This window comes from Sminthopsis crassicaudata, chromosome X (genome assembly GCF_048593235.1).
Source record: "Sminthopsis crassicaudata isolate SCR6 chromosome X, ASM4859323v1, whole genome shotgun sequence".
NCBI classification, from domain to species: domain Eukaryota; kingdom Metazoa; phylum Chordata; class Mammalia; order Dasyuromorphia; family Dasyuridae; genus Sminthopsis; species Sminthopsis crassicaudata.
Window position 1 is genome coordinate 57377527 of NC_133623.1, and position 25140 is coordinate 57402666.

Here is a 25140-nt window from a genome sequence, read left to right on the forward strand (position 1 = left end):
TGTGTGTGTGTGTGTGTGTAGGGGGGGCGGAATTGGATGGAGGGAGGGAAGGAGGCAGGAAGACAGAGAGATGGAGAAACAAACAGATACAAAGAGACAGCAGAGAGAAATAAAGAAATAGAGAAGAGACACAGACAGAAAGTGGGAGAGACCGAAAGAGAAAAGAGACCCAGAGGGAGAGAAATACAAAGGGAGAGACAGACAGAGCAGAGATAGAGGAAAGACAGAGAAACTAACAGAGAGAGACAGAAAGAGAGACAGTAAGGTGGAGAGAAACAAAGATAAAGAAGAAACAGTATTAGAGAAAAAGAGAGAAACAGTAACAAAGGGAGAGAGAGACAGATCGAGAAGAGACAGAGAGCAGAGACAAACGGAGAAACAGGAGAGAGACAAGACAGACACAGAGAGAGACAAAGATAGAAATAGAGATAAAGGAGAGACAGAGAAAAGAGGGAGAGAAAAAGGCTAAGAAAGGAAGAGAGCAGAGACAGAGGAGAGAGAAATTTAGAAATACAGATAAAAGAGGAGATTCAGAGCAGAAACAGGGACAGAAAGGAGAGTGAGAGAGACATACAGAGAGAAACAGACAAATAGAGGAGACAAAGATAGAAAAGAGACAGACAGACAGACAAAGGAGAGAATAACAAAGATAAAAGAGACAGAGAGATAAAGGAGAGACACAGGAAGAGAAACAAAGACAAAGGAGGAGGAGACAGATTGAGAGACAGACAGAAATAGACACAGGAGACAGAAAGGGGGAGATGGCAAAACATAAGGGGAGAGAGAGAGGAGAGACACACAGAGAAATAAAGACTCCAAGGGGGAGAGAGACAGACATAAATGGAAGAGAGACAGGGAGAAACAGATAAAGGAGAGAGAGAAAAGAGACAAGAAACAGGAAGAGAAAAAGGAGAGGAGAACAGAGAAACAGAAGTAGAGGAGACAGAAAGAGGTAGAGACAGAGAAAGGGGGAGAAAGAGAAGCAGAGACAAAGGGGGAGAGAGAGAGACAGAGAGTGGAGACCGACACAGAGAGAGAAACAGGAAAGCTGGAGAGGAGACAGACACAGAGGAAGGGGTTCTGGGAGGGGAGGGCCCGCGTGAGCAGAATGTTTCTTAGCCTGAGCAGAGCTTGGACTTGGAGCAAGGAGAGTGCAGAGCACTAGGCATGAGCACATTGAGGGAGGGACTCTCAGCCCCCCGAGCGCCCGGCAGGGACCTTCCCAGGGGTCCTGTCTGCACTGCCCGGGCCCCAACCAATCAAAGAAGCAGGAGGCCAGAGCAGCTGAACAGTCCTTTATGGAAACAGGCAGAGCTGGGGGGACGGGAGGGGTCACGGAGCCAAGCCCCGGCAGCCACCCCTTCCCTGGGCACCCTCCTTGCACAGGGGGGTCCCGCAGGCTGGCCTGGCAGGGCCCTCTCAGGTGCACAATAGCTGGGGATGGAGGGGGGTGGAGGTTGGGGTGGGGGGAATCTCTGTGTATTTATTTTTTCTGTAACTATAATCTGGATTTCTAGGTAAGCGCATCTCAGGGCGAGGGACGAGTCAAACGAAGCAGGCACCAGGTCGTGGCTGGCACGGCCCAGGGAAGGGGGGTGTCCATCAGTGATGCCCGCCGACGTGCTGGAGGAAGCCAGTGACCCGGGGAGGCCCGTGGGGGTGGGGGTGGCGGGGCGGGGGGGCCTGACCCCGGGCCCCCCCGCCACCCTCCAAGCTCCAGTCAGGGTCGCTTAGCCACTCCCCTGGGCAGGGGGGCAAGGGGGGTGCACCTGCGTCGTACAGCTCCGGGGCAGCCCTCTGCAGAGACAGGAGGGAGTCCTGGAGGCCGCTCGGCGTCCTCCCCTCCGCCCCCTTGCTGCGGGCCCTTGGCTCCATGACCGGGCCTGTCACTGCCCGGCAGATCCCCGGTGCTCCACCCTGTGCTTTCCCAGGCTGCTCCCACATCACCCCCTGTGCCCCGGTTGCCCTCTAGACCCCCCACCCGTCCTGGGACCGTCCGCCCCTCGCTCCGCATCCTCCCCCGGCCCCCGGTACCTCAGCGGCCAGCGTCAGCTCCTTGGCCCCCGGCCGCTCGTCGGGCCCGTCCCCATCGAGCTGCGGGACGATCGGGGGGTCCGCGGAGGCCCCACGCCGCTCCCCCTCCTCCCAGCCGCCGCCCCGGCCGGGCCCGCTCTCATCCGGCGAGGCCTGGCCCAGCCGGATAAGATTGCCAAAGTTCGGGTCGGACTTGGAACCGGCGGGGTGCTTGCGCGACTTGTGGCGTCCGGTGAGACGGCTGCCGTAGAAGGCTAGGATGGGCTCGGGCCCGGGCTCGCGGCCCCGCCGGCTGACCCCCTTGGGCAGCACCAGGGTCTCGGTGGAGGGCTCGGTGGCGCCGTAGGCCCCGGCCCGGCCTTCCCCCCACAGCCGCCCGGGCTCCTGCAGGCTCAGGTCATCCAGCTGGTCGATGGCCCTCTGCACACCAGGGGCCTTCTCTTCCCGGTAGTAGGTGCCCCCGCCCCCGCTGCCACCGCTGCCACCACTGCCGCCGCCGCCGCTGCCCTCTTCCTCCTCTGCCAGGCGGTAATAGGGTGGCCCGTCGTCCGCGGGCGCCCGGCCCTCCAGCTGCAACGAGAGGCGGCAGCCACGCAAGGACAGCTGGTAGTAGCGGGTGCCCTCGTGGGCACTGCGCAGCTGCTGCATGGACACGAAGGGATGGCGGAGAGCGGCGCTCGGGCTGATTCGCTCGTGGGACTCCCAGGTTAGCATCCGCTTGATAAGCTCCACCATGCTCTTGAGGTCCGCGTACTCGGCCAGCGTCTCGCGGTCCGGAAACGCCAGCTTGCCCGCTGCCCCGCCGCCGTTCACGGTCTCAATCTGATCCAGAGACTTGAGCATGTATTTACGCCGCTCCAGAGGGCGCACCTGGTGGTCAGGAACCAGTCAGGGCTTGGCCGAACAGCCCGGGTAGGGGGCCCGCCGCACCCCGACCCCAGCGTGCCACCCGTTACCTTGGTCTCTGCCAGATAGTCGGCCGAAGACTTGAGCTGCCAGGGATTGGAGGCCTCCGGGTGGGGGTTCCGTTTGAAGAAGTGGTGGGCCTTGCGGGCAGCGTGAAGCAGGTGGGCCTTGGGCAGGCCCTGGGTCTCGCAGATGTAGCGGATCTGGTCGTACTCATTGTTGCCCGGATAGAGCGGCCAGCCCAGGTGGAGCTCGGCCATCACGCAGCCCAGCGACCAGACGTCCACCTTCTCGCAGAAGGGCAGTCCCAGCAGGATCTCCGGAGCCCGGTAAAAGCGGGACTGGATGTAGGGCTCTTTGACATAACGCACCTCGCTGAAGATGCTGGCTGAGCCAAAGTCAATGACCTGTGAGCACACCCCCGGTCCCCTCAGCCAGGCCGCTCCCCCGGCCTGGAGCCCCCAGGGACGTCCGTGGGCCCCCCCCCCTCGACCCTTCTCTCCAAGGGAACCGGGTCAGGAGGCAGGACGGGGCAAGGGTCTCTCCTCCGGGGTCAGAGCGGCCATGGGAGCCGCCCGAGGGCATAGTGCCCGGGAGGTGAGGGCGGGCACGGGGCTGGGGAGGGGCCCCGTCAGTCGCGCCAGGGGGAGCACGGAAGAGGGGGAGCCGGGCGGGCAGCGTCCTCGGAGGGCCGAGGGGGCTGTGGGGACAGGACCCTCCCACCCGTCCCTCTCCCCCGGACCCCGTCCCCAAACCTTGACCCTGAAGGGACACCGTGTCTGGTCAACCAGCATGATGTTCTCCGGTTTGAGGTCAGCGTGGATGATGGCCAGTTCCTTGAGGCGGGCCAAGGCCCGGAGCACCTGCAAGGTCACCGTGCGGATGTGGCGGGCCGCCAGGGGCGCAAAATTGTTCTCCTTTTGGAACTCGAAAAGGTTCTGCTCCAGCAGCTCGAAGACCAGGTAAAACTTGAGGGCGTCGTGGAAGAACTCGAGGAAGCGGATGATGTGGGCCTCGTCCGGGTCCAGGCCCCGCATGCAGCGGAGCAGCTTCAGCTCGTTCTTGATGATGCGATTACGGTACGCGTCATTCTTCAGGATCTTGATGGCCACCATCTCGCCCGTGCTCCGGCGCCAGCCCTTCGCCACCTCACCAAAGGTCCCCTTACCCAGGACCTCGATGATGTCATAGCAGTCGGTTTCAGACTGGATGGTGGCCATGGCCCGGCCGCTGCCCTCGACCCGCCGCCGCCGAGGGCGCCCGCCCCGCCGCCGGCCCCGGGGCCCGAGCGGGGGAAAGAGAACCGCACTCGTGCCGCCCAGGGACAGCGCCCTCTCCGCCGCCCCGCCCCCCCCCTCTCTGGAGTGCGAAACTGCTGGGGCCTTCGCCCCTCCCCCCCACCCCGGGCTCGGGATGAGCCCCCCCCCGGACCCCGATCGGTTCCGGGGTTGCTGAGCGGGATGGGTTCTGTTGTCGGAGACCCTCCTCTGGACCCTGATGCAGAATGGACTGTCGTGTTCCAAGTAGGGCCTCTCCCCTCCCCCGATGGATGGCAGAACCCAGGGTGGGCAGTGGGCAGTGCCTGCAGGCTCGGGGCACTTAGCCTTCCTCTGGATGGTAGGACCGGGCGACGGGAATCCGTTTCCCCTCCCCATTTGAAGAAGCCACCATTGGGAAGGTGTCTCTGCTAAGCCCGGCCCCAGAATTCTCTACTCATGCGGGGGGCTCGTACAGTCGGGGGCGCTGCGGGGGGAACTCCTCAGACCCAGGGTAGGATAGCTGCCCTCCGAGGCCTCATCCATCTCTGAGATTTTGCGATTCATGTGGTCCGCCTTGAGCCAGCTTCCGAGTCCCCTCCTGAGGAGCGGGGAAGAGAGTACTGAGCCCCCTAGAGGAGCGGGGCCCCGCTAGAGAAGACGGGCCCTCTGGGCCCCCCGAAAGCCCCGTGGGTGCTGCCAACCCAGGCAAATGGTCTCATCCAGAATGCCAGGAAAAGAGGTTCCTGGAAGGGGGTCCCCGCTGAGTCAGCTCTGCCATCTGCCCCTACCCGCCCCACCCCACCCCCACCATACCAACTGAGCTCCCCGGCCTCCTGGCTTACAATGCCCCAAGCCCCGCCCCGCCCTGCCCTGCCCTGCCCTCCCAGTCACTGGGCAGGCACAAGAGTGCCGTCCAGCTCGGACACCCAGCAACCGGATGACCCTCTCCCTCCTCCCCCCCAGGGAATATGAGTTAACAAAGAGCCTCCTGTGGACTCACACACATACCCCTCCCCGGATTCTACCTGGTGCCTGGGCTGGGGAGCAGGGGCGGGGGCCTTCCTCTGGGCTGGGAGTCCTGAGACACAGTCCCGGGGCTTCCCAAAACGGGACCCTATTTTCCGCCAGCTCTATCTCCTGCTTTCTAAATGGGCTCACTATCTTTCACCGACTCTAGCTCCCACTCTATAATGGGGCTCACTATCTTCCACTGGCTCTATCTCCCACTCTATGAAGAGGGCTCACTATTTTTCACCGGCTCTAGCTCCTACTCTATGAAAAGGACTCACTATCTTCTACCGGCTCTATCTCCCACTCTATAAAGGGGCTCACTATCTTCCACCGACTCTAGCTCCCACTCTATAATGGGGCTCACTCTCTTCCACTGGCTCTATCTCCCACTCTATGAAGAGGGCTCACTATCTTCCACTGGCTCTATCTCCTGCTTTCTAAATGGGCTCACTATCTTTCACCGGCTCTAGCTCCCACTCTATAATGGGGCTCACTATCTTACACCGGCTCTAGCTCCCACTCTATGAAGAGGGCTCACTATCTTCTACCTGCTCTAGCTCCCACTCTATAAAGGGGGCTCACTATCTTCTACCTGCTCTAGCTCCCACTCTACGAAGAGGGCTCACTTTCACCGGCTCTAGCTCCCACTCTGGGGGCTCACTATCTTCCACCGGCTCTAGCTCCCACTCTATAAAGGGGCTCACTATCTTCCACCGACTCTAGCTCCCACTCTATAATGGGGCTCACTATCTTCCACTGGCTCTATCTCCTGCTTTCTAAATGGGCTCACTATCTTTCACCGGCTCTAGCTCCCACTCTATAATGGGGCTCACTATCTTACACCGGCTCTAGCTCCCACTCTATGAAGAGGGCTCACTATTTTCTACCTGCTCTAGCTCCCACTCTATAAAGGGGGCTCACTATCTTCTACCTGCTCTAGCTCCCACTCTACGAAGAGGGCTCACTTTCACCGGCGCTAGCTCCCACTCTGGGGGCTCACTATCTTCCACCGGCTCTAGCTCCCACTCTATAAAGGGGCTCACTATCTTCCACCGGCTCTAGCTCCCACTCTATGAAAAGGGCTCACTATCTTCTACCTGCTCTAGTTCCCACTTTATAAAGGGAACTCACTATCTTCCACTGGCTCTATCTCCCACTCTATGAAGAGGGCTCACTATCTTCCACCGGCTCTAGCTCCCACTCTATGAAAAGGGCTCACTATCTTCTACCTGCTCTAGTTCCCACTTTATAAAGGGAACTCACTATCTTCCACTGGCTCTATCTCCCACTCTATGAAGAGGGCTCACTATCTTCCACCGGCTCTAGCTCCCACCCTATAAAGGGGGCGCACTATCTTCCATCGGCTCTATCTCCCACTCTATGAAGAGGGCAAACTATCTTCTACCTGCTCTAGTTCCCACTTTATAAAGGGGGCTCACTATCTTCCACCGGCTCTAGCTCCCACTCTATAAAGGGGGCTCACTATCTTCCACTGGCTCTAGCTCCCACCCTATAAAGGGGGCGCACTATCTTCTACCTGCTCTAGTTCCCACTTTATAAAGGGAGCTCACTATCTTCCACCGGCTCTAGCTCCCACCCTATAAAGGGGGCGCACTATCTTCCATCGGCTCTATCTCCCACTCTATGAAGAGGGCAAACTATCTTCTACCTGCTCTAGTTCCCACTTTATAAAGGGGGCTCACTATCTTCCACTGGCTCTATCTCCCACTCTATAAAGGGGGCTCACTATCTTCCACTGGCTCTAGCTCCCACTCTATGAAAAGGGCTCACTATCTTCTACCTGCTCTAGTTCCCACTTTATAAAGGGAACTCACTATCTTCCACTGGCTCTATCTCCCACTTTATAAAGGGGGCTCACTATTTTTCACCGGCTCTAGCTCCCACCCTATAAAGGGGGCTCACTATCTTCCACCGGCTCTAGCTCCCACTCTATGAAGAGGGCTCACTATCTTTCACCTGCTCTAGCTCCCACTCTATAAAGGGGGCTCACTATCTTCCACCGGCTCTAGCTCCCACTCTATAAAGGGGCTCACTATCTTCTACCGGCTCTAGCTCCCACTCTATGAAGAGGGCTCACTATCTTCTACCTGCTCTAGTTCCCACTTTATAAAGGGGGCTCACTATCTTCTACCGGCTCTAGTTCCCACTCTATAAAGGGGCTCACTATCTTCTACCGGCTCTAGCTCCCACTCTACGAAGAGGACTCACTATCTTTCACTGGTGCTAGCTCCCACTCTATAAAGGGGCTCATTACCTTCCACCGGCTCTAGCTCCCACTCTATAAAGGGGCTCATTACCTTCCACCGGCTCTAGCTCCCACTCTATAAAGGGGCTCATTACCTTCCACCGGCTCTAGCTCCCACTCTATAAAGGGGCTCATTACCTTCCACCGGCTCTAGCTCCCACTCTATAAAGGGGCTCACTATCTTCTACCGGCTCTAGCTCCCACTCTATAAAGGGGGCTCACTATCTTCTACCTGCTCTAGTTCCCACTTTATAAAGGGGGCTCACTATCTTCCACTGGCTCTAGCTCCCACTCTATAAAGGGGCTCATTACCTTCCACCGGCTCTAGCTCCCACTCTACGAAGAGGGCTCACTATCTTTCACCGGCGCTAGCTCCCACTCTATAAAGGGGCTCATTACCTTCCACCGGCTCTAGCTCCCACTCTATAAAGGGGCTCATTACCTTCCACCGGCTCTAGCTCCCACTCTATAAAGGGGCTCACTATCTTCTACCGGCTCTAGCTCCCACTCTACGAAGAGGGCTCACTATCTTTCACCGGCGCTAGCTCCCACTCTATAAAGGGGGCTCACTATCTTCCACTGGCTCTAGCTCCCACTCTATAAAGGGGCTCATTACCCTCCACCGGCTCTAGCTCCCACTCTATAAAGGGGCTCACTATCTTCTACCGGCTCTAGCTCCCACTCTATGAAGAGGGCTCACTATCTTTCACCGGCGCTAGCTCCCACTCTATAAAGGGGCTCACTATCTTCCACTGGCTCTAGCTCCCACTCTATAAAGGCGCTCATTACCTTCCACCGGCTCTAGCTCCCACTCTACGAAGAGGGCTCATTATCTTTCACCGGCGCTAGCTCCCACTCTATAAAGGGGGCTCACTATCTTTCACCTGCTCTAGCTCCCACTCTACAAAGGGGGCTCACTATCTTCCACTGGCTCTAGCTCCCACTCCATAAAGGGGGCTCACTATCTTCCACTGGCTCTAGCTCCCACTCTATAAAGGGGCTCATTACCTTCCACCGGCTCTAGCTCCCACTCTATAAAGGGGCTCACTATCTTTCACCTGCTCTAGCTCCCACTCTACAAAGGGGGCTCACTATCTTCTGCTGGCTGTAGCTCCCACTCTATGAAGAGAGACTCCCTGAGGGTGGGAGCAAACCACATTGCCCTCTCAGGAGATGAGAGGATTTTTTTATCTGGGGCTGCAGCTCTGTCGTCCTCCCGCCCTTGACCGGGAGGACTCCTAAAAGCAGGCAATGTCATCCTTGTCCCCTCTAGAACAGCCTTCCAAGAGGAACCGTCCACAGGCTACTTACACAAGGGCCAGGGCTCCATGCACCTGCCCTCCCCAATCACCCACCCCTGTGGAGGGGGCTCTCTGAGGCCAGCCATAGATTCCCTCCAATCTCTGGCTTCTCCTGGTAACTTCTTACCCAAGGGTGATGGACAGGGGCCACAGTGAAGGCCCAGACCTTGCTAGAAGTGACCAGACAGAGTAGCGGACTTGGGGTTACTTTATTCATACTGGTTGGCTCTTGGCCAGTACATAATTTCTTCCCCGAGAAGCGTGCAGCCTGAGCGGGAGCCAGTGCCCAGTGGTACCTGGGCCACCCCCACCTCTCAGGCCTCGTAGGGTTAATGCTAATATCTAACACACAGGATTGTAGGGGGTGGACAGGGAAGACGCCGCTACCTCCCCCAAAGTAACTAGACAGCTGCCGTTGGGGCCCCCTCCATCTTGGCAGTGCCCAGTGGGTTTGGCTCGCTGTCGGTTTCCGTCTCGGAGAAGCCCACTTTAGGCAACCGGACCCTGAACATTCCCTCCTCCTCCCCACCTGGGGCTCCCTTGGGCACCCCCTGTGCCTTGGGGCTCAGTGACACCTTAGGGAAGTGGAATTTGGGGGACTTGTCACCAGGGGACCTCTGGGATCCCTCAGGCTCCCCTTCCTCCTTGGAGCGGCTGGAGAAGGGTGAGCGGAAACGAGCGGGCCGCAAGGCAGCAAAGGGGCTGAGATCCACCCCCACCGGGCTCCGGCCGAACTCGGGCTCCTGTTCCGGGCCCTTGTACAAAGAGGCAAGTTCCACTTGGGGCAGGCCCACACGGGCAAAGCGGCCCGTGGAGGCACCATTGTGCAGGGCTATGGCGGCCCCCTCCTCCTCTCCCGGGGAGCCGCTCCCGTTGGTGTTGGGGGAGTCCCCCTTGGCAAAGCCCACTTTAGGCAGTCTTAGCTTGGGACTCCGGACCCGGCCGCCGGCCTCGCCACCCCCTTCTCCAGAACCGCCCCAAGACAACAGGAGACTAGACTTCCCTGACCCTGGGGAGACTTTGGCGGCTCCCTCGCCGTCCTTGCCCGTCCTCTTTGCCAGTTTCTTCCCCTTGGCCTTCTCCCCATCCTCTCCCTCTTCTCTCCCTAGCAAGAGCCCAAATCGAGGCAATTTGATTTTGGGCCTGCGCCCGGCCTCGCTTTCCAGCCCGTCCCCTGCCACCTGGTACTCGGCGTGGCTGCCCATGGGCGGTGGGGAGAGCTCCACCTCGGGCATCCAGGAGCGGAGCTTGCTCCCTTCTGGGGGGGTGCCTGCCTGGGCAGCTCCTGGCTCCACTGTGAAGCCCACATCTGGAAGGGACAGGTGGAAGGGATGGTCAGGGGCTGCTCCGGAGGGGCCCCCAGGCTGCCCATCACCTTCCCCACTGGCTTTGAAGGTGGGCATCTTCAGCCGGAACCTCTCCTCTCCCGCGGCTTCGGCCACCGCCCGCCCCTCTCCAGCCACCGGGCCATCCTTGGTCCCCTCTGTCTTGTGCCCGAGCCCCACATCCAGTTCAAGCTGGGGCACAGTCACACCGGGCATCTTGAACACTCCCTCTCCCACGAGAATCTCCCCTCCCTCTACTTGGGCACCAGGGAGAGAAAGGTCCACCTGGGGCAGCTGTACCCGGAAGCCCCCGCCGCCCACGCCACCCTCTGTTGCTGCAGCCCCCCCTTCCTGCTGTCTCTGAGAAGCTCTGACTTCAGCCCCTGTCCCTTCACCAACAACCCCCCCAAAACCAGTCAGCTCTACCTGGGGTACTGTGATTCCCAGTGTGGACACCGTCACCTCTGCCTTGTGGCTCCTGACATCCTTCTCGGAGACCTCCGTGCCTACCTGCTCTGCCCCCCTCGCCGGCCCGGGCACCGAGATCCGAAAGACCGGCAGCTTGACCTCTCCCCCTGCCATCTCCACCTCCCCTCCCTCTTCCTGGGTCATCAGCGTAGGCAGCTCCACTTGGGGTATTTTCAAGGCAGCGTGCCCTACGTGTAATTTTTCCTCAGGGCCGCCCTGGTCCCCATCCTCCACCTCCCTTCCCCGCGCCAACCCAAACGAGGGCATCTTAAACTTGGGCATCTTCACCTTAGCCTCCCACGCCCGGCCTTTGCTTTCTGCTTCCCCCTCCCCCAGCACCATCTCTCCAGCTTCTGCATCCTTGCTCTTGGCCCCAAACTTGGGCAGTGCAAACTTGGGACCTTTGAGTTTGACATCGGGCAGCTCGCTGGGCACCTCCACTTTGCCTGTGGGCAGTGGGACATCCAGGCTGAGTTGGGGGACAGTGACCCCCAGGGCAGACAGCAGAGGGGCCTCCCCAGATTCCTTGGGCTCCGCCTCGACGCCCGTCCGGACCTTGGGGAAGCTGATGCCGAACTTGGATGTCTTCAGTTTGGCCCCACGGACGCCCCCTTCGCCGTCCCCTTCCCCCCTTCCCACCTTGGGGGCCGAAAGACCAAACTTGGGCAGGGAAAACTTGGGCGATTTGAGTTTGGGCTCGGCCACTTCCAGCTTTCCCTCTGCCTCTCCTTCGGGAAGCTTTGGGGCGGCTATCTCGACAGCCGGCAGCACCAGGCTGGGCATCTTGAACCCGGCCTCCCCCACCTCCACTGCATCGAGAGAGATCCCAGAAAGCTCTGCGGGAAGCTTGGGAGCGGGGGCGGCTCCCTTTGGGGGTGCTGCCTCAACTCTAAGGGGCCCTTGGAGCCCGGCTCCGGACAGCTCCAGCTCCACCGAGGGCAACGTAACAGATGGGAACGCGAGCCGGGCCTCGGGCCCCTTGCTGGCCAGCTCGCGGCTGGGCGACGGTTCCCTGCGCCCTGTGCCCTCGGGGCTCACCACCCCAACCTTGGCCCGGGGGGGAGATCCCACCCGTCCCAACTTGGGTATGGACATCTTGGGCAATTTGAAGCCAAAGTCCAGGCCCTCCGCCCGCTCTGCCCCACGGGTTGCCATGGACTCTTGGGAAAGCTGCACATCTGGGGCTTTGGGCATCTTCATCTCGGGCATCTTAGGGAGGTGCATCTCGGGCATCTTGGGCATCTGCATCTCAGGCACTTTGGGCAGCTGAACATCTGGAAGGTGCACATCTGGGATGGACATGTCCGGGACTTTGGGCAGCTTCATCTCGGGCACTTTGGGAAGCTGTACTTCTGGAAGGTGCACATCTGGGATGGACATGTCCGGGACTTTGGGTAGCTTCATCTCGGGCACTTTGGGAAGCTGCACTTCTGGAAGGTGCACATCTGGAATGGACATGTCCGGAACCTTGGGCAGCTTCATCTCGGGCACTTTGGGAAGCTGCACATCTGGAAGGTGCACATCTGGGATAGACATGTCCGGGACCCTGGGAAGCTTCATCTCTGGAACTTTTGGGAGCTGCACCTCTGGGAGGTGCACATCTGGGATAGACATGTCCGGGACCTTGGGAAGCTTCATCTCGGGCAGCTTCATCTCGGGCACTTTTGGGAGCTGCACATCTGGAAGGTGCACCTCTGGGATGGACATGTCCGGGACCTTGGGCAGCTTCATCTCGGGCACCTTTGGGAGTTGGACCTCTAGGAGCTGCACCTCTGGGATGGACACTTCAGGCCCCTTGGGCATCTTCATCTCGGGCAGTTTCATCTCGGGCACCTTTGGGAGCTGCACCTCCGGGAGCTGCACCTCGGGGATGGACACCTCCGGTCCCTTGGGCATCTTCATCTCGGACACCTTTGGGAGCTGCACCTCTGGGAGGTGCACCTCTGGGATGGAGACTTCGGGCCCTTTGGGCAGCTTCACCTCAGGAACTTTGGGCAGCTTCACCTCTGGGGCTCTGGGCAGCTTTGCTTCGGCCCCGGACACCCCAATGCCAAAGGAGGGCATCTTGATCGTGGGCAGTTTCAGCTTGCCTTCCACGGGGGGCTCGGGTGCAGCTGGCCGGGACTCCAGCAGGGAGAGCCCAAAAGTGGGCATGCGCAGCTTGGGCCTCTTGGCCCTGGCCTCAGGACTGGCCCTCACTCCTTTGCCGGCCTTCCCCTCGCCCTCCAGCCCCACCCCTTCCTTCCCCCGAGCGCCAAAGCGGGGAAAGGTGAGCCAGGGAACCTTCAAGGCAACCTCGGGCCCTTCTTCCCGGACTTCAGCCGGGGCTCCGGGCAGGGCCAGGTCCACCTCCATGGATGGCACAGACACATCGAGGGCGGGGGCTGCCATGGCGACGCCCTCTCTGGCCTCTAGGCATGGCAGTTTGGTGAGGGGAGGCAGCTCGACCTGGGGTACCTGGATGCTCCCTGGGGCCACCTCAGGCACAGGGGCTGCTGGGGCCGAGAGGCCAAATGTGGGAAGGTGGAGGCTAAACCCCGCGCCCGGAGGCTCTGGAACTTCAGCCACCATCTCAGCACCTGCCCTCTGGGGCCCGACCAGCTCCAGCTGAGGGGTTCCAAAGCGTGCACCCAAGGATGGCTCCTCTCCAGGCAGGGCACCCTCCTCCTTGGCCTTCCTGCTCCCCAGGAAGGGGATGGCGGCCAGGGAAGACACCAGGGTGGCCGGCTCAGCTGGAGGAATGGGGCCCGCCACCTCCCTCACCCTCAGCCGGGGGAGACGCAAACGTCGGTGGGCGGGGGCGGCCAGCGCGGGCCCCGGGGCCACCTCGGCCTTTGCCCGTCGCAGCCTCGAAAACTTGGGGAAGGAGAATTCAACATCAACAGGGACCAGGTCTGAGGGGATTCCCGGGGCCCCAGGCACAGCTAGGACCTTCTTCTTCTTCACTGGGGACAGGCTCTGGATGTTCTGGGGAGAGAGGAGAGAGGCGGGAGGCGGGGGAACAATAGGGAGTGCCAGCAGAATGGGGAGGGCTGGAAACAGCAGCCGGTGGGGGAGGGCAAGGCCTGCCTCCGCCAGCTCCATTGGGCTCTTCCCTCATTTACAGTGTCCAGTTACCAAGACTTCAGGGCAACGGGGCTCAAAAACGGCCCCCGAAATCCCCAAGCATCCCCGGACAGAACGGTTTCCCTCATATTAGTGGGAGGCTTTCATTTCTAACGCGGCAAATGTCACTAACTCCCTTCTAAATCAAAGCTCTCTGGGCAGCCCTCCCGGATATTTAAGGGTAAAGGGATTTTGAGAGCAAAAAAAAGGGAACTTGAGGAGCTCTGCTGTGGGGAGATCGGCCTTAGCCGGCAGCTGGAAATCCGCAGGCGGTGCCCGAGCGGACGGACAGACAGGCTGGGGGGGTGGGGAGGCTAAGGGCAGAGAAGGCCAGAATCGCAGCCGTGCTCGGGGCATTGTGGGGTAAGGGGGCGCTTGAAGGAGGCTGGGGCAGGGACAGGAGGAGGAAGGTTAAAAGCTGTGTTAGTCCCCTTTGGCCAGACAGCCGGGCGGGCTCAGGGGGCAGATCCTGGGCCAACGGGAGCAGCGTGGGAGGCTCCCCGCAGAGTGCCGGGGGCCGAGTTGGGGGCTCCGGGGCCCTCCAGGGCAGGGCCGGGGAGCAGCACGCGTACCAGCTTGGCCACCTTGGCCCGGGGACCCTTGACCTCGTAGCCAGCTGCGCTGCCCGGGCGCAGTGCCAGGTCCCCGGTGGGCACTGTCCTCTTGAGGCAGAAGGAGACCTTGTAGGGTTCTGCACACTGCAGTAGCCGCAGGGCATCTTCATACTTGAAGTTGTCAAAAAAGACCCGGGCACTGAGCAGCTGGTCCCCTGTGGGAGTCACAGAACCTCAGGGCCGGAAGGGACCTCCAGCGGCATCCCATCTAGCCCCTTGCGGATGCCCCGGTTCCCTCTGGTTCTTCCCCAAAGTTAGCTTCTGCTTGCTTCTTTCCAGCCCTGGGGCACTCACTACTTGCTGAGGCATTTCCCTGTCTGGACAAAGCTGAAATCTGCCTCCCGGGACTGGTCCTAGCTGCATGAGAGGTTAGGGGAAGGACGCCTACCAGAAGTTCTGGGGGCCAGTGGGCACCTTCTCTGGACCTCATCAGGCCTGGGGCAGAGCCAGATGCCTGTAAGTGTTGGAGGTGAGAGCCGAACTCTCACGGTCCACAGGGGCCACAGCAATTCGGGCCTGGTAGAACTGAATTTCTCGCCAGGGTCCTCGCCATCCTGCGTCTGGGGCTCACTGCCGAGGGGGCGCTCGAGCCCGACCGCTTTGGGAAGCCTCGTGATTACAGCGGGGCTGGAATCCTCGGCCGCCGGCCCCCCTTCCCCACATCCACCACCCCACACCCATTGTTTTGGGCGGCATCCCCTGGCGCCCAGCACAACGGGGCCGACCTCTTCCCCCACATGGCGGCCTTTCACATTCTTGAAAGACAGCCACGAGTCTTCCTCCTAGCCTCCTGCCCAGTGTCCTGACTCTGTTATCCAGCCGGGACAGATGATAAACCATCCCCCTCCTCGATTCTGGACTTTTTTTCCCCTTTTTTAGGCAAGTGGAGTTAAAAGACTTGCTCAGGGTCACACAGCTAGGAAATATCTGAGACTGGATCCACTTTGCCGCCAGCTGGACCTTTGAACTAAAGGTCCCATTGGGGTAGGGGTAGAGGCTTGGCCATAGCGGGGCGGCCAGGCCTCTCAGGGGGCTGGGCCTCCGTCCTGGACAGCTCTAAATGACTGAACTCTTACTCCTGTGCAAGCCTTTTAAGCTCAGTGCTGGCTGAACTACTTCCACAGCATCCTGGGAACGTGAATCCTAGCTTGCTCAGGGGGAGTGGGACAGCTGGTGCCGTCCAGCTTACAGCTGAGGAAACTGAGGCACTGAAAATGGTCTACAGTCTCGAGGACTTAGAAGTGAAAGGGAGACCGTACAGTCCCACCCTCTCGTTTTCCAGATGAGGAAACTGAGCCAGAGAGCTACTCAGGAGTAACTTTTCTAAGCTCCTGAGCCTAGTGCAGCTTGGCTCCCAGCCCTTTCTCCATGGCTGGGAAGTAACAGAGCAAGACTTCGTGCCCTCTTTCTCGAACTCGGAACCAGGCCTCTGTTCCTGAATCAAGCTCCCCATCAGCTACACTGAAGCCTTACCTCCCCTTGCTCCCATTCACCTCGGATTCTTGCTAACGGAGGATGAAGCTGGCCGTCCCCAGAGACCCCTGTCTTCCAGCTATGTTCAAGCACTAGCTTTCAAGAACCACCTCCTCCAAGGAGCCTTCAGTCAGCAGTTATTAAGCCCCAATTACATGCAGGAACTATCCTTAAAACCAGAAAGGCCTGGTTCTGAAACCAGAACTGCCTCTGAAACATACGTGGAGGCAGGTGGACTTCAGGGGCCTGGAGTCTGAGTCCTTACTAGCTGGGTGACCCTGACCAAGTCACTTCCCTCTGTTTGCCTCAGTTTCCCTATCTGTAAAATGAGCTGGAGAAGGAAAAGGCAAACCCCTCCAGTATCTCTGTCAAGAAAACCCCAAATGGGGTCCCCAAGAGTGGGACATGACTCCCCTCTTCCTACCCCTAGTCATGCATTTCCTTAGAATTCCCTGACGGCATTCCCTCCCTCCCCCCCCAGCTATCCTAAGATGGTGATTTAGGCTTGACCCGTCTTGGTCTACACAGCCCCGGACATTGTGCCGTAGAATCTAGAGCAAGAAAGGATCTCAGAGGCCGTTGAGTTCAACTCCTTCCTTTCATAGACGGGGAAACTGAGGCACAAGTAACTGGCCCGAGCTGGAGACAAAACCCAGGATCTGTGACTTCAAGCCTCCATAGTCCAGCTGACATGGCCGCCACTCCCAGGGTTCTTAAGTCTGGAAATTTTACTCTCTGCCATGCCCTGTGCCCGCCACCCCTTCTCCCAGCCCCCCGTACCTTCCTGTAAACTGAGGGTCTTGGCGGCCGGGGAATCTTTGAGCAGTTCCTTGATGAAGATTCCTTCCTTCCCGCCTCCTGCCACATTGATGCCGCTGACCCCCGTCTCAGCCTCGGTCTCCACGATGATCTCCACCAGCTCTGCCTTCCTGAGCTCCTGGGGGCAGAGGAGGACGGGGGAGGGGAGGTCAGGTGGGCAAGGAGCAGCCCATCTCCCAGAAGGAGGCGGGAAGAGACCAGCGGAGCCCCAGACTCCTGATCTGCGGGACCCAGTGGCCCGCTGCCCTGGAGAATGTGGGTCACGTCAGGGCCCCGGCCCCCCTCGACCTCCCGGGAGCAGACTTAGACGCCCGTGATGCTGCTCCCCTGGCCCAAGGACTTGTGTACCTCAGCGCTCCTACTCCTGGCCTCCATGGTGCCTCCAGAGGTTGAGGCTGGAGCCCCAAATGCAGCCCACCTCTCTCCTTTCTTCTGTAAAACCTGCTTCAGCTCTGCATGGAGCAGAAGCTTCTGGGCCTGCAGTGGGAGGAGTAAGGGGTTGTGAGGGAGAGCACTGGTCTCATAAGGGACCAGAGAACAGGAGCAGGTAAGGGCTGGGGCGGGGGGGGGGAGGGTGTGGGACAGGGAGCACCCCCCCCACTAATGCTTAAGGAGATGTAAGATAGGACCTGGGGAAATATCCAGGACAAGCCGGCCCTTTAAAAGGATTGGGGACTTGCCCAGGATCCCTTGCACTTGGAGCTGGAGGAAATCCAGCCCAGCCCTCTAACTCCATTGGGAGAGATGGACAGACCCAGGTCCTCCTGAGAGAGCACCGACTTCTAGGCAAGGGAGATGGGTTTAAACTGGGCTCTGGGGCTCCCCCAGCCCCCTCTCAATTTTAAGCTGTGTGGCGTCGGAAAAGTCGATCGACCTTTCTGAGTCTCGGGTCCCTCATTTGCAAAATGGGATTCGTATTTGTATGGCCTCCCTCACGGGGTTGGACAGATGAGGAAACAAAGGCACAGGACATAAGTGACTTGCTCGGGGAGCCTAGCCCGGGGGTCCACCTCCCCCGCCTCCCGTTGCCTGCTCCGGTGGGGGCCCAAGCACCAATGGGGGTCCAGGAAGAAGACCCAGCTTCCGAGCAGCCCCGTCTCCTCCCCCTAGTAGTTGTGATTCTCACCGCCCTCTCGGCGCAGTGCCCGGCTGCGGGGGGGCGCTGGGCCCAGAGCACTTGGGGGTCCGCCGCTCTCCCCTTCTCTCCTGGATCACTCGCCTGTGGGGGAGGAAGCAGCAGCCAGAGACTGAGGAAGAGGCTCAAGCAGCAACTGAGAACAAGCCTTTAGGTGCCTGCGGTGCCGGGCCCGGCCTGCCCTGTCCTCTGAGCAAGGCGGAGGGTCCTCGGCTACTCACCTCAGTGCCGACTCCTGCCCCGGGAAGGTTCTTGGTCTGAGACTGCCTGGGGGACCCTGGGAAGAGAGCAGGTGATGAGGAGGCCTTCCGGCCAGCACTTAGCTGGGATCTGAGCTCCCAGCAAGTCCTCATGGGATGGGAGGGATCACAGAGCGGAGGATATTTGCCTAGAGTCACATAACTACTTTCGGGGGGCCCAATATGGAATCCGAGCAGGCTCCCATCTTGGAATCTCCTCACTGGGAGCTCCCAGCAAGTCCTCACAGGATGTGAATCAGAGAGGGGAGGATATTTTCCAGAGCCTTGGGCTTTCCCATTCTCCCCCGCTGCCTGCCCTCTGGATGAGGTAGAAATCGGGAGACGCAGGGGCAGGGAGAAGAGTACAAGCTGAGAACGGGGAAAAGACCGGGGAGAGGGAAGGATACCGCCCGACACCCACAAAATAGCCTCTGAAGCCTAGCTTGGCTTAGCCCCAGAGAACACAACTGGCAGAAGGAGCCAAGAACAGCAGAGATCAGAGGCCGGGCTCTTTCTACAGGTGGGGAAACTGAGGCACGAGGAGGCTAAATGACAGGCTTGTAGCTCCAGAGCTGGACGGGCTCTCGGTATCCACACACTAAAACACGATTTTACAGAGGAGGACAAAGCTGAGAAGGTGAAGCACTTGCCCAAGTTTCCGCAGGCGGGGAGCAGCAGAGATGGGAAGATTTGAGCCAAAGAATTAGTTTTCTAACAGACAGAGCCGCCCCAGAGTCACGGGCTGGTTCATGAGGTGGCGGGGTCCCCGTCCGTGGGGCCTTCAGGTAGAGAGGGTGATTTGTTTGCCCAGGAAAGGGCTAGATTCCTGCCTGCCTGCCCAGAGCCTGACCTAGGCAAAGGCTCTCAGCCTCCCAGCCTCAGTTTCCTCATCTGCAAAGTAAAGGGGTTGGACGACGTAGATCTCGAGTCTCCCCCTCTGAATCCTGGCCTTCTGGGCAAGGCTGGTGACTCACCCCCCCCAGACCTCTCCCGAGGCGCCGGCCCGAAGGTCCGCTCTAGCTCTGGGACTTGGTCTCTGGGCCACTCCCTTGCCCCCACCTGGGCTCCCCCCCCTCCTGGCAAGCCCATCCCCCAGTGGGGTTGGCATCCTGGCTTCGCCCCCACTCTGGCTGAAAGGTCAGCTTTCACAAGGCCCATTTTCAGGAACAATAGGGCCCCTCCCCACCCCTCCCTGCTGGTCAAATTCCCACCCCCTCCAAACCGCACAAAGCCCCTTCAGAGCCCACCTCCAGCAGGCCGATGGATCCCTGGGAGCATTTTGGTGACCCAGGGGCCCCTCTCCCCCTCCAAGGGCCTCTCCGCCAACACAGAGCCTCAGGCCCGTCCTCCCTCCCCTTCCCTTCCCCTCCCCTCCCCTCCCCTCCAGACTGGAGGACCAACAAACAGACCAGTTGCCTGAGTTACAGGATACCTGGCACTAGAAATGTGATCTGCAGCAAGTGCCTGCCCCTTTCTGGGCCTCGGTTTCCCCAGCTGTAAAGTGTGCTGGCTGGTATGGGGCTGACTCCCTCCACAAGCTAAGGAGACCGTGATTATCCCTGTTTATAGATGAGGAAACTGAGGCAGGAAGAAGTAGCAGGCCTGGGTCACAGCTAGCACGTGAACCTGAGGCTGTCCACAAGGAGATATGTCTTTCAGGAGGCCAGTGTTGGCACCCGGGTGGCCCTTGAGACCTGGGCCGTCCATCACGACCCCTCGTCTGTCTCCCTCCCTCTCTGGCCCCCACTCCTGTCTCTCTCTCTAGATCAGTCTCTGAGCGCGGCTGCTGCTCTCCCAGCTGTTTCCTCTTCTGGGGCCCCAAACCCCAGCCCCAGGTGCCACAGTGCCCGTCACTCGGAGGCAGAGCTAGAATAGCTCCCCGGGATCCCAGGGAGGGTCCCAACTGGACTCCGATGCCCCGGCAGGCAGGGGCAGGGACAGGAAGACCAGCCGGGCGGGCAGGCAGGGTGGGGAGCAGAGGAAGACTTCTGTCCTTAGCCTAGGTGGGTGGGGCAGGACATCCCCTTTTCTTCCGGCCTCCCCTCCCTTTGGGCCCGGCCACACCCTCTCGGTACCCTCGGTCTAGCTCTTACAAGGAGAGAAGAGGGGGCAGGAAGTCCACCTTGTCTCAGTTCCTGCCCTTGCCTGTCTTTGACTCACCCCGGATCCAGTTCAGCCCTTCCACTTGTACAGAAGGGGGAAATTGGAGCCACCAGACCAGGAGCCTTAGACCTAGAACGGCCTTTAGGAACCACCTGATGCAAGGAGGAGCTTATTTTCCAACTGATAATTGCACTGCAATATCATTGCTTTCCAGTGCAATCCCCTTTTTATTCTACACGGTTAAGAACAGGATTCTGGGAAATGGTCCCTAGTTTTCACCAGGCTGGCCAAGAAGGAAGACCCCGGTCTAATCCAGTTCCTCCATTCCCAGAAGAGGCTGACGGCTCCCACGGCTAAGTGGGCTGGGTGGCCACAGTGCCCAGAGATTGAAGTCGGGGTCCCCAACTCCAACCTCGGGGCCCTTGGCCATCCCAGGGCAAGCCGGAGTCAGGCCGTACTGGCCATTATTTTACATGATTCACGTCATGATTAAGCGCGAGCGTAAATAAAGGAATTGCTTGAGAGAATCCTAGAATATTTGAGCTAGGAGGGACTCCTGGGTAGTAGAGCCCATCCCTCCTGCTACACACAGCCTGTGTTTGGGGAACCCCCCCTTGGAAGGGACCTCCAGTCCTGGCTTAGGAGGCTAAGTGATCCAAGGCGGGCCTTAGAGACAGCCCGGTCCAAAAGCCCTTGAGTCACAGGGGAGGGAACAGAGGCCCAGAAAGTTAAGGCATTTGCCTCCAGGAAGTGAACCTCTGAAGCAGGGTTTGCCCCCAGCGCTCTCCACAGCAGTCCCAGAAGCCTTTCCACAGGGTCATGCTGCCGGGCCCAAACCCGGGTTCCCCAACGCAGGGGAGGATTCGGGTCTCAGTTGGCTTCCCTCAAATAGGAGATGGAGAACTTCTGAGAAGCTCGTGTTACAAGGCAGGGAAGAGGCGGTAAATCTGGACCCCTGAGATTCTCTGACCCTGTGGGACAAGCCCACTGCTTCCCCTTGCCCAGAGAAAGATAGTGCAGTGCAGTGGCAAGAGCTGCCAACTTGGGATTCTGAGAGCTTGCCCTGGAAGGGGGGCTTTGTTGCCAGCTTTTTGACTTGGATAATGACTGCCTCTCCTGGGTCATCTGCGAAGGAGGGTTCTCGATTAGCTGGCACGGAAGACCCCCTAAAAGCCCAGGATCCTGAGTACCCCTGCTCTGACACCGCCTAGGCAAGTGGGGAAGATGCTTCTGAACCATGTGGGTGAGGAGACTGATTTCAGCTCTCCCCGTTCAGATCCTGCTTCTGCCCTTACAAAAGCTAGTCCCTTTCCCAGGCGCTCCATTCCTCCTATTTAAAAAAATGGGGAGGGGGGGATCAGACTGAGGCTTTCAATCCCCTCAGAAGTGCCAGATTCAGGTTGTCCCCACCCTGGTTGCGGGTTCTGGAGAAGTTGCCCTTTCCTCCATTGATGGCCCAAAAAACATGGATGGGCAAGGGGGACGGTGGGAGGGCTCCCCCATTGGAGGGTCTAAGGTGGGGCCTGGAGGCCGCTGGCTTGGCGGAAGTCTGGGGTCCCAATAAAGGAGCCGGCCCAGTGGCCAGTTCCTCGCCCCCAGCTTCTTCCCCTCAGTTCTCCGTCACTCCCGTGTCTGAGCCTAGAACTTAGAGAACCTTGACTCTGGAGCATTCTCTTCTCAGGGCTTTGCCCACCTGGTCTCCACCCAGCTTCCCCCCCCCAGGGTATAGGTATCCAGCCCTCAGCCTTTCCTTCCAAGGTCTCGGCATGCTGGCCCCCAGCTCTCTCTCCCAGAATTTAGGCTTCAGCCTCCATCACCTCTCCAGCCCAGGCCCAGGTACCTGCCCCTCAAACTTCTCCCCCCTGGCCCGGGCATCCCAGCTCCCTGGGCTCATCTTCAGATCTCGGGGCTCTGAACCCACAGCTGCTCCCACAGGGGGCTCCCTTACCGTCCGCCTGGACCGCCGGCTCTGGATGCCCTGCCTGCTCTGCCCAAGCCAGGGGAAAAGGAACTGGCCCGGGAAGGGGGGCAGGGGGGTGGTGGGAGGGCTCATCTCATTGGCAGATGTCATGAGGGGCTGGGAATGGGGGAGGGGTGGCTCTCCCTCCCCCCATCCCCCTCTAGTGCATGCCCCCCCCCTTTCTCTATTCTTTGCAAGGGGAGGCTGCTGTCAAAGGCGCTGGGCTTGGTGCTGGGGAGCTTGGGACCCGGCTGAAGGAGCCTGGCCTTTGAACCCTCCTCGTACACTTACTGATCCTGGGCAAGTCAACATTAAAAATCTTTTTCTTCTGATTTTTTTCTCTTGTGGTTTTCCCTTTTGTTCTGATTTTTCTCTCCCAACATGATTCATAAAGAAATATGTATTTTAAAAAAATGTACAGGTATAATCAGAAAATTAAAACACCAAAAAAAAAAAAAAAAATCTGAGCCTGAGTTAACTCATCTACAAAATGGGAATAATAGCATCTGTTCCATTGGAGCCGGGGAGTTTGAGTGGGATAAGATGGAACGGGGCGGGTCTGGATTTCATTGGCACAGAAAGTCCCAGGTGAGGAAATTCCTTCTCCTGCTGCAGATCAGCACGCTCACAGGCACCATAGCCTTAGAGGCTTGCCCAGCAAAGGTAATTAGCAGGGATTTGCCCGGAGTCGCCATTCAGACCCAGCTTGAACCCAAGACTTCTTGAGGCAGGTGGTGTTGTAGTGTATAGGGTGCTGGACCTGGTGGCAGAAAAAGCAGCCCCAGTCCCTTAACTACAGTGACCCTGGCCAAGTCACTTTACCCCATCTGCCTCAGTTTATTTAACTGTCAAATGGGGATAGTATAATAGTCATTTCCTGGAACGGGTTGTGAGGATCAAACATTTCTCAATTAATTAGCACAGTGCCTGATATACAGTAGGTGCTAAATACATGTTTATCTTCCCTCTCCTTATTCCCAGGCTTCAAAGCTGATTGTCCATAATACCACATACACTATGTGTAAAACACTTTGCAGGCTGTAAAGTGCTATGGACATATTGTTATTGTGGTCTTGGGTAGGTCCCTTCTGTTTGTGACTCAGTTTCCTTCTCTGTAAAATGAGGTGGCCTAGGAATGTGTGCTCTCTTCTGATTCCGAGTCCTCGGATGCCATGCCTTTTATCAAGATCGGTTTTTGAGGGCCAAAGTTTTCCAGGGGTCAGCCAGGGAGAAGGCAGGGGAGAAGGTTTAACAACCGGCTCTCCAAAAGACCAAATACGTACCCACCTGACATAGTTTAAAGTTTATATCATTATTTTCTCTGTCACTTTTTTAGGTCTAGGATATCTACAGAACATCACCTGGATTGGGCAGGGCTGTCTTCCTTTTAACCCTTGCCAATTTCTGTGGCATTCTCATGACCAGAATTGGAACTATCGGTTTGCTGGTGGAAGCTAGTTCCAGCCCGACCCTTGCGGGGAGTCCTGGGGAAAGGTTTGGGGGTACTTCGGGGCCTCCGGGTGTCAGGACCAACATACCAAGGATGGAGAGGCCAGTGGCATTCTGGGAAAAGACACATTCCTCTTCCCTCCTCCTCTGCTAATTGCGTCCTAGAAAAAATAACTAGATCCCAGAGGGAGTGTGCAAGCTTGTGTGCTGGAGTGTGCACACACACACACACACACACTCTCTCATACACACACACAATAATGCACACAATCACACATACAATCACAGACACAATTACACCCATACTCGCACACACACACACACACACACACACACACTTTCATACACACACAATAATGCACACAATCACACATACAATCACAGACACAATTACACCCATACTCGCACACACACACACACACACACACTCACTCTCATACACACACACAATAATGCACACAATCACACATACAATCACAGACACAATTACACCCATACTCGCACACATACTCATACACACACACAAGACACAATCACACACACCCTCAGATCCTCTGCATGCTCTTGAGGAATGCCTTCTCTCACTGCCTCAGTTTCCCCGGATGTTAATGCCCATTTTACTAGCATGACCACCTAATAACAGCCATCCAAAATGATATTTTCTGTCAATTTAAGAACTTTCCGGGACCCAGTCCCATTTAATCCCACAGCAGCCCCGTAACCACTCCATTTCACAGAGGAGGAAGCTGAGTCTCAGGCTGTAGGGGGACTGTAGGTGAGGGTCCAAGGTGGGGCTGAAGCCCAGGACTTGCTGACCGGGTACTCCGGGCTCCCAGTCTGCTGGTTCCCGAGCCCCTTGGGGTTCCCAGGGTTTGAGGATGGAATCAAGTGAGGAGGAATGTGGAGACCACTGGGGAGATGGGGGGCGGCCTCCTTATCCTTTGCCCACCAGGCTCCTGCCTGTGCCAGAAGTCTCGGCCCTTCATTCCCAGGCTATCCTGCTATCTGATGCAGGGAAGGTCACTGGAGGGGGGGTGGTGGGGGCCAGAACCTGAGGTTTGTGTTCCAATTCTGCCTGTGTTATGGAATCTTGAGCACTTTGCTACTCTGAGCCTCAATTTTCCTTTCAGAGAATGGGAATAATACCTTATAGATTGGCTGAGCTCCTGAGGGACTCTACTAGGACTAAGGTGGAGCCCAAGGGCTCCTGGAGGAAGAGCTTGCCCTGGGCTTTTCCGAGCTCTCCTCCCTCTGCTATCCCATTCTCTCCCAGACTCACCTGGTCCCGCGGATTGGCACAAGGAGCAGAAGTAGGTCCACATGGCCCCGTCCTGGGCAGAGCTCCCTGTCTGTGGCTCCCCGCCTGGCTGAAGCTCCTCTGCGCCCCAGGGAGAGGGGCCCACGAGGTCTGGGGGATTAGCTCAAACTGCCTGTCAGCAGCTTTCGGGCACTCGCCATTGTCCCTGTCCAGGGGACCGCTGCCGTGGCTGCCCTGCTCCTGCACTTACCCAGCACGCCCTGGCCCAGGACCCCCGGATCCAGCAGTCTAGAACTCAGACCTGGATGAACAAAAGAATGCCTAATGTCTAAACTGGGGAGGCCCGAAGAGTGGAGACTGTTAAAGACAGAGACCTTAGAATATAGAACATGGAATGCCGGAACCAGAGGGGCCT

General features: G+C 58.4%; 3 protein-coding genes across 3 annotated transcripts; all 3 read right to left on the bottom strand.

Annotated features, from left to right (window-relative positions):
- Positions 1-1262: 1262 nt before the first annotated feature.
- HIPK4 (homeodomain interacting protein kinase 4) lies at positions 1263-4282 on the bottom strand. Its single transcript, XM_074278433.1, has 4 exons — positions 3696-4282; positions 2991-3347; positions 2035-2904; positions 1263-1797 (listed from the first exon to the last, which is right to left on the bottom strand). Exons 1-4 carry the CDS (start codon positions 4158-4160, stop codon positions 1603-1605), a joined length of 1887 nt encoding a protein of 628 aa, XP_074134534.1. The 5' UTR covers positions 4161-4282; the 3' UTR covers positions 1263-1602.
- A 4687-nt stretch (positions 4283-8969) lies between these two features.
- LOC141549108 (periaxin-like) lies at positions 8970-13654 on the bottom strand. Its single transcript, XM_074278434.1, has one exon. The coding sequence runs from the start codon at positions 13652-13654 to the stop codon at positions 9179-9181; it is 4476 nt and encodes a 1491-aa protein (XP_074134535.1). The 3' UTR covers positions 8970-9178.
- Positions 13655-14116: 462 nt separating this feature from the next.
- LOC141549109 (uncharacterized) lies at positions 14117-24898 on the bottom strand. The gene is made up of 6 exons (XM_074278435.1): positions 24747-24898; positions 17938-17993; positions 17708-17800; positions 16930-17058; positions 16543-16699; positions 14117-14444 (listed from the first exon to the last, which is right to left on the bottom strand). The coding sequence occupies exons 1-6, from the start codon at positions 24787-24789 to the stop codon at positions 14131-14133; spliced, it is 792 nt and encodes a 263-aa protein (XP_074134536.1). The 5' UTR covers positions 24790-24898; the 3' UTR covers positions 14117-14130.
- Between the last annotated feature and the right edge of the window lie 242 nt (positions 24899-25140).

Excerpts from the sequence above, each read along its gene's own strand:
- HIPK4 (XM_074278433.1), bottom strand. The coding sequence starts at position 4,160 with ATGGCCACCATCCAGTCTGAAACCGACTGCTATGACATCATCGAGGTC. Across the intron at positions 3,348-3,695 it reads GGTGTCCCTTCAGGGTCAAG|GTCATTGACTTTGGCTCAGC; the intron begins GTTTGGGGACGG and ends GTGTGCTCACAG. Across the intron at positions 2,905-2,990 it reads ACTATCTGGCAGAGACCAAG|GTGCGCCCTCTGGAGCGGCG; the intron begins GTAACGGGTGGC and ends CCTGACCACCAG.
- LOC141549109 (XM_074278435.1), bottom strand. The coding sequence starts at position 24,789 with ATGTGGACCTACTTCTGCTCCTTGTGCCAATCCGCGGGACCAG. Across the intron at positions 16,700-16,929 it reads CCAGGAGTAGGAGCGCTGAG|GAGCTCAGGAAGGCAGAGCT; the intron begins GTACACAAGTCC and ends CTCTGCCCCCAG. Across the intron at positions 14,445-16,542 it reads GACCCTCAGTTTACAGGAAG|GGGACCAGCTGCTCAGTGCC; the intron begins GTACGGGGGGCT and ends TGACTCCCACAG.
- LOC141549108 (XM_074278434.1), bottom strand. The coding sequence starts at position 13,654 with ATGGAGCTGGCGGAGGCAGGCCTTGCCCTCCCCCACCGGCTGCTGTTT.